Source organism: Oryzias latipes, chromosome 5 (assembly GCF_002234675.1).
Source record: "Oryzias latipes chromosome 5, ASM223467v1".
Classification (NCBI taxonomy): Eukaryota; Metazoa; Chordata; class Actinopteri; order Beloniformes; family Adrianichthyidae; genus Oryzias; species Oryzias latipes.
The window spans coordinates 2,894,753-2,902,078 of NC_019863.2; the positions used below are offsets into that span (position 1 = coordinate 2,894,753).

The 7,326-nt window shown below is 40.3% G+C and overlaps 1 protein-coding gene across 3 annotated transcripts; it reads right to left on the reverse strand.

Moving 5' to 3' along the window:
• Positions 1-56: 56 nt before the first annotated feature.
• On the reverse strand, positions 57-7,326 carry parp3 (poly(ADP-ribose) polymerase family member 3). 3 transcript variants are annotated; one of them, XM_023954722.1, is made up of 11 exons: positions 7,193-7,326; positions 6,683-6,904; positions 6,479-6,604; positions 4,880-5,059; positions 4,657-4,795; positions 4,207-4,430; positions 3,875-4,030; positions 3,687-3,773; positions 3,426-3,603; positions 3,194-3,337; positions 57-1,040 (listed from the first exon to the last, which is right to left on the reverse strand). In XM_023954722.1, exons 2-11 carry the CDS (start codon positions 6,851-6,853, stop codon positions 865-867), a joined length of 1,581 nt encoding a protein of 526 aa, XP_023810490.1. In that variant the 5' UTR covers positions 6,854-6,904; positions 7,193-7,326; the 3' UTR covers positions 57-864. The 3 variants fall into 3 exon arrangements, with proteins under 3 accessions (XP_023810490.1, XP_023810492.1, XP_023810491.1); XM_023954724.1 differs by having other exon boundaries at positions 6,683-6,869; positions 7,193-7,324; XM_023954723.1 differs by having other exon boundaries at positions 6,683-7,107; positions 7,193-7,321.

Below are 7,326 nucleotides of genomic sequence, written 5' to 3' on the forward strand. Positions count from 1 at the left end.
TCCACCTCTTCAAAAGCCTCGTATCCACACACACATACACATATTTTTCAGTCATATTTACGAGGATTATCATTTTATTAACTCATTAAAGTGATCTCATGTGCAATGTAGTTTCACTTGGAAGCAGCATTTCAGACACAATCAGAGCTTTTCTTACAAGAAACCTTGTAACATCTCCCAAAACTTCATATGCATCTTTTCTGCAAATACAGAGAGCCTTAATGTTGCTGCGATGTACTGTCATTTTACAACTACTGCAAAGGTCCACACATTTTTAAAGCCATGCTGCATGCAAAAGATCCCAGACATTTATTTTCCTTCTAGTTAAGAACTCTTGAACCAAATCACACAGGTATTCAAAGAAGAAACAATCCAAAGAGGAAAAAGGATTGATATAACCTTTTTAAAGACAATGTTCAAGAAGAGGAAACTTCCTTCTAAAGTAAACTGTTCGCCAAGTGGGTCCAGTACCTGCATATTATCCCATTTGCTCCACACTGGAGCAGAAGGCTAACAGACTTTGGTAAAACCAAAACATTCTTAGTCGCTTAATAAAGGACTGTCTGCAGCATCAAACTACAAGAAAAGTCCAAATGTAGCTGTGTTCACACATCTATGCAGATATAAATGTGACACTACAGTGCAAGGTTACAATCTTATCTATCAACAGAGAAAATAAGCATTACTTTCATCGTTTATGCAACGCAAGACACAAGTTGCAGCAGCACCATGCTGGAAGGCACAGAAAAGAATTAGGATTTGGTCATAGCAGTCATCTCAACACCTTAAAGCGATCTTCAGGTACATTAAACTCCACGACAGCTTATCTATCGCTCATGCTGAGGTGCTTCTCTGTGATTCCAATCATTGACGCATTTTCAGTTCCAGCAGGAAGCGAAGGCGACACTGGCTTTCCTTGTAAATGAGATATTCACTGTTGCAGAAGGAGCTGTTTGAGAACCGGGGCTGGTGTTGGGCTTTTCCTTGAGGAACGGCCACCTCTTTACCCTCCAGGGTGATGAAAGTGTCTTTAGAGGGATCTGTAAACAAAACCAATCCAAAATTCATTTCTAATTTACATGTCACGACTTATCAGAAAAATTAGAAAGCTGCAGCTTCTACAACACAACATCTATCAGTAGCTTTGTCAAGACAATGACGGTGCATCTGAGGTCTCATCCATTTCAATAAGCTTGAATGTTGTCCATTTGTTTCCTTAATACAGTTTTAAAAATTAATATATGGATTCCCCTCATTTTGATAGCGTATTGTATATTTTTGGCATGTTTCTAAAAATTTGATTCCTGTGGTTCCTCGTTATTTTGTGGTTAACCTTTCGCAGCCTCCGTGTTACGCAGATTTTTCTCAGTAATTTGGCATTCCTTTTTTTTTTTTTCAGTGCACCATGTTGCGTGTCCTGACTGGCTGTTAAACTTGTCATTCAGTCTCCTCAGCACGGTGTCTCCTGAACAGAATACGTTCAGTTTGACAGATCTACATATATCTTCGATCCTGAGTAGATCTTTGTTTTCATTCTAGAAAACTGGACTTATTTTTCTACCAAGGTTTGATTTGATTTTGATTTGGTTTTTTTTAAGCAATCAAGGCGAGAATAATGCAGAAAATAACACAATCAGCATTCGTACATTCATACAAAGACTTATCAAACGTAGGATCATTTTGATAATTCAGGTTTGAATTTTGAGAGTTTAAAACAAGGGAGAAAAGTATAAAAATGTTCAGTTTGTCTGATAAAAGTAAATAAAGCGTGCAGTAAGGAGTTTTACAACCTTAAAACTGACGCTGGGCTCGGCCAACAATTTCCAGAATTAATGCCATTCGATTGACGATTCTTTCGATCCACTTGATTCAATTTCATTTTGAATTGACACGGTTTGCACATTTAGACATATTTGCATAGAAATACAATAATAGTTGAATATGTCCTGAATTAGGGCTGCACGATATGAGGAAAACTTGCGATATGCGATATTAGTGATCAATATTGCGATAACGATAAATTTGCGGTAAATAAACAAATAGAAAAAAAACAAAAACATCATTCCCATTTCATTGCAACAGTTTAAAAATTATACTCCAAATGACCCTCATCGACATGGGGGACAAACGTCAGGGTGGCTAACCCTGGTCCTCAAGAGCCTCAACCCTGTCTGTTTTCCAATTCTCCCTAGACTGCTCGATAATGATAACCAAAATCAGGTGTGTTCAGTCAATCAGGATGTGAAATCACTTGAGTCAGCCAATCAACAGCAAGCTGGTTAAGGAGAGCTGGAAAACAGGCAGGGTTGAGGCTCTTCAGGACCAGGGTTAACATAATAGGCCTCCATCTGATTGGTCAACAATGGGAAGGCGTCCATCTGATTGGTCAAAGCATAAAGGGATTTATTTGATTCGTTAAATGCTTCAAGCTGCTAGAAGATTGTTTAACACATTTTGGGTTTGCGATTTATTGCGATATTCGCCGTCTTTTGCGATATGCATATTGCAGAGCTGGATATTGCGATAACGATAAATTTGCGGTATATTGTGCAGGCCTATCCTGAATATATTTATATTAATCAAATACACTTCACATACTATGAAATCTGTTAGTGAAATAATAAACAAATGAGTAAGTCAGTCAGTCAGCCTGTCTATCTGTCTTTCTGTAGCTATGCATCTATCTAAACGCACGTTTGGAGGCTTCCATGTTTAAAACTCATGCATTGCAACGCAAGTTTTAAGTCCATTTTCAAGCTCTTCATTCAAAACATGCAGCAATTGAACGCGCTATGAAAGTTGAACCAGTTGAACTTTGACCTATCAATCACTCAGCTTTGGTACCGACATAGGGGTTTGAGAAATGATCGTGAAAGAGAAATTGATTACAGTTTGGAATAGAGCTGAGAGCAAGATTCTTGAGATATGCACCACATGACATGTCTCTTCCAACTGTGAGTACACGCACTTATATCGGGTAGCGACAGTCCAGTGTGAACACCTTATGCTAAAAGTGCATTCAAGAATCCGCATTCCGCACGTTATTGAATGCGTCTCCCGTCAAAATCAGTTTCTTTTTATGCTAAAATGACACTTTTTAGACTAAACATTTTGAAAGATGTTCTAATTTATTACGATGTACCTGCAAGAGCAAAGACTTTACAGTATGAAATAACTCCAGCGACCACAGTACCTGGTTCCACTCGACCTCGTGCCACCACACTGTCAAAACCTGAGGGCGCTTCCTTTAAAGAGGGCTCATCCTTGGTAATAGTGTACTCTCTTCCAAGTGCAACCTCGCTTAGAAACATCACCCCTGTTTTGTTTGAGGTGCGTACTAGAATTTGTGACAAAAAAAAAAAGGAATTCAGTACACTTTTCAAATCATTATCTTTTTCTAAATGAAGCTGTATCTGTGGCCTCACCGTAACATATAGACTTGCTGTTTTCAGATGCAAAATAGATCCCACGACCGACGCGGCCTCCTGACTGAGGCATTATCCTCAGGCCGCTCTTCAGAATAGCTGCAACCACTGCTATATTTGTACCGTGCCAAAGAAGACGACGATTTTCCAGCTTGTCGTTCTCAGCAAAACGCTGCCCCTACAGGGTGGAACAAGAATTACAGAAGCGGGCCCATTGCTCTTTTGTACTACATGTGGAGTTAGGGTTCTATGTGGGCCTACCTCCATCTCTCGATCAACCTCCCACACATTGACAATTGTTGGGTTATAGAATTTGTCAGAAGTTGCTTTAAGGTACGTTTCGATGATCTTCACAAACAAACAGAGATGGGATTTACTTCACATTGTTAAAAAAAAAAAAGAACGCGATGACTGAAAGGATTCCAGCAGTTTTTATCAAGAGACTATACCTTAAATGTTTTAGACTTTTTGTCCAGTAAAGAAAGCTTGCATTTAAGAGACATGTAGTCCTGGTCCAGGTGATGAGGAACTGTTTCGATCATCTCTTCCTGAGCCTTCTCCGTTTCAGACTTCAGAGTCTGAGCTAGCTCAATGTCAGCCAGGACCTAGGCAGAACCAAAAGACAACAGTTCAGGGTAAAGACCACCGAGGGCGTCAAATCAGACTCCAGAAGAAAACATCAAAACCATTTCTATATTACATATAACCTAAATTAAAGCTGCACCATTACGCAACCAATACAGTAATACAAGTTGATCAAAACCAATTTCCTCCCACTTACCATAAGCATCTGTTTTTTATGCTCAATGATCTCTTTGGTGTTGATGGTTGGGGGCCTGTTCCGGCCAAAGTTGTGAGGAATTGTGGTAAAAAATTTGGAGGAAAGTTCTTCTAGAAGATGTCTTTGGTTGGGTTTGTTCAAGGCTGCTTCAATCTCCTCTAAAACCTCAAAGCCCTTTGCAATCTGAACCTTACTTAGTTTGCCCAAGGGCATCTTTTTGATATCTGCATGATGACAAACAGACACAGACCAAAATCAAGTGGGTATAGCTTTGGACTGTCGTTTCTTTGGCTTAAAAGTTTAGCATTTTGGGAAACGTTGTTTTAATTTAGACATTAAAATGTGAGGAAGACACTTGTTCTTCTGTCAAAAACAGTTCAAATAAATACCCACACAGCCCACTGAACAGGTACAGATGAATAAATAGATGGAGAAAGGAGACACATTTACCTAAGTCCATACACTCCATTGCTTCCTTAAACATGTCATTGCTGAAAATAAGTGTAATGAGCTTCTGAGTGGCTTCATCGAGGGTACAAGGCAGGGTGTTTTTAGGCACTTTGACGGCTTTTCCATCAACACTGTCAACCTGGAGTGAAAAAGAAAGAAGATGCTGAGTACGGCTGCCATCAATGACACCAACATCTGCTGGCTGATAAAGCAGAGCACTTGCCTTGACCTCGGCATCCTGCTCTCCTTCCACCTCAATCAGAGTGTATTTCCCAGGATGAGTGACAAAGTTGCTCCTGTTGCTCCAGTCATTTTTTGTCTTGTCCTTAAACTTCTTCTCAAAGTCCTTGACAGCTTTCTCAGGCGTATCGAATGAGTTGAGTTTGTTTTGTCCAACTTCACCCTGAATTTGCATGAAAGGACGAGGCAGTCACATGCAAATTGATAGAGGAAGAAGTGTATTACAACAAGGAACTGACAGTCTTTGTAAAGTCTGTATTCCAGTAAACCTCCAAACATTACTAAAGAAACTGGTGATATCTTGTATTTGGATAATAAATACATTCTTGATAGGGTAAAAATAAACATGTGTCATGTGCAGCAGATGTTTGAGCAAACTACAAATGTATTTCACACTGTAATGATGTGAGAAAATGTATAACTATTATTAAAGTATCAGAAAAATGGAACTAAATGTGATTTAACAGTTGTTTACATCTCCACCAGCAACGCAAGAGAATTAGGAAACTTGCATGTGCAGAATTTGCCTCAACTATTTTGGCTACTTACACAGTCATCATCACTATGGATGCAGTGTGCTTCTGATAGTTGATGTATTGGTTTTTAGCTGCTGCTTTTTTATTCCTTTTTGTTTTTTGTTTTGTTTGTTTTATGAATTGTTTAGTACTTTCTTTGTTGTACATGATGTACTCTATGATTCATGTTGAATCTGGGACACTGTCATGAAGGACTCATCTGTTCACCTCTTTTGTTTCCATGTACAGCTTAAGATGACCACACACTATTTTGCACATTTAGATGTATTATTTATTTATTTAATATTATTTTATTATTTATTTATGTATTATGTATTTATTTAACTTGAATGTCATTTCTGAATGTCCTTGCTGTTGCATATCTGTGAATTTCCCCATTGTGGGATAAATAAAGTTATATAATCTAATCTAATTATTTTGAACTGTAAAAATCAAACATCAAATAATATAAAGTCTATTAATCTATTGTAAAAGCGTTCCCAGTGGTCTTTTGATTGTAATGTATGCCGTTTTTAGGCTAAATCTAAACACTTGTGTCATTTTCTAGGACATAGTTACTGCAGAGCGGTGGGAGTTCATCAGAAATTCACGTCTGAGTTGTTGGCAAGGAGTAAGGCGAGCCCACCCACCCCTCCCATCATCCATCTGTTTATACATTCTCCCACTAGCTTACAGCCCCTCACACCACCACCAACCTATCATTACCAGTGCATCTAAAATGGTGAGAAATATCAGATCTATCCATCCGTACAGTTTTGCTCCAGATTCCACCTCAGACGAGTAAAACAAAGACGTTCATGGATTTAATTGTCTGCAAAGGGATGCATCAGAATGGAGCTTCTGGCTTGCCGTAGAAACTTGTACATCACACTTACAAGCTTCTGCAAACAGCATTTTTTTCATCTGCTCTTGATTAACAACGATTTGAATAATAAAAATACTTAAAAATGTCATTTTAAGATAGATTTTCCTAATAAAAGCATGTTCAAACACCAAGAAAGACTTCACATTTAATTGGAAATGAAAGGAAAAGTGAACCCACTTACCACTCTCCCCCACCGGTTCCACGAATAAAACCTCTTGTTTTCTTGAACGACCTGGATGACGTAGAACTTGTTGTTGTTGTGACCTATGTTGGTCTGGTTCAGCATGCAGCCGTAGTCCTCATACACCTGGTGAGAACCACGCATTTGTTTCCATCAAAAAGCCATAATGATGTTGACATCATCATAAAGGGCCAACCAGCCCACCTCGCCCGTGGAAGCCAGGGGACACTGTTCATCCACCGCCCTTCTGCCTTTGGGCTGGGCCCCTGCAGCCAGAAGGGCCTCTTTGGCGGAGGTGAAGGCATCTTTGGGCTCCTCTTTCACTTTCTTCCCTCCAGCCTTGGCAGCAGAGGCAGCTCGTCTCTTTGGTGCCATGTTTCCCCGGTCGTGTCTGCGCAGACACGGGAGTGCAGACGTCCTGCGTGACTTTAAGTAGCAGGTAAACAAAGTAGAGTAAGTAAAGCGATGTCTGTCTGTGTCTCCAGGCCCACGGCCGGCGTGGCTCCGTGGATCTGCGGTCACAAATTTAATGATCTGACAGGTCACAGTTTAACACCGGAAATGCTCGGACACAAACGTCCCGCACACGAACACGGTGGCACGTCAGCAGCTACAAGCGAACCGAATCTCTGCAAAGCAACGAGACCGGATCAGACCAACACCGTCCGACCGACGTTCACGTGTCATCACTTTACCGAACAACCGAAAACTCACCGTTTAGCTACAGACTAGCAGCCGATTGAAGGGGCAGAAGACAGGAAAGGCCGGTTACAGCTTTGTCTCTGAATGGGTGAACAGGCCACGAACCGGAGACAGACCGTGACTGCGGGGTGGAGCCCGACTGCACT

Bases quoted from the DNA above. Each gene is read 5' to 3' on its own strand.
- parp3 (XM_023954722.1), bottom strand. From the start codon at position 6,853: ATGGCACCAAAGAGACGAGCTGCCTCTGCTGCCAAGGCTGGAGGGAAG. The intron at 6,605-6,682 runs GTGGGCTGGTTG...GGTTCTCACCAG, and splicing joins CCCTGGCTTCCACGGGCGAG to GTGTATGAGGACTACGGCTG. The intron at 1,041-3,193 runs GTACTGTGGTCG...TTTTGTTTACAG, and splicing joins ACGAGGTCGAGTGGAACCAG to ATCCCTCTAAAGACACTTTC.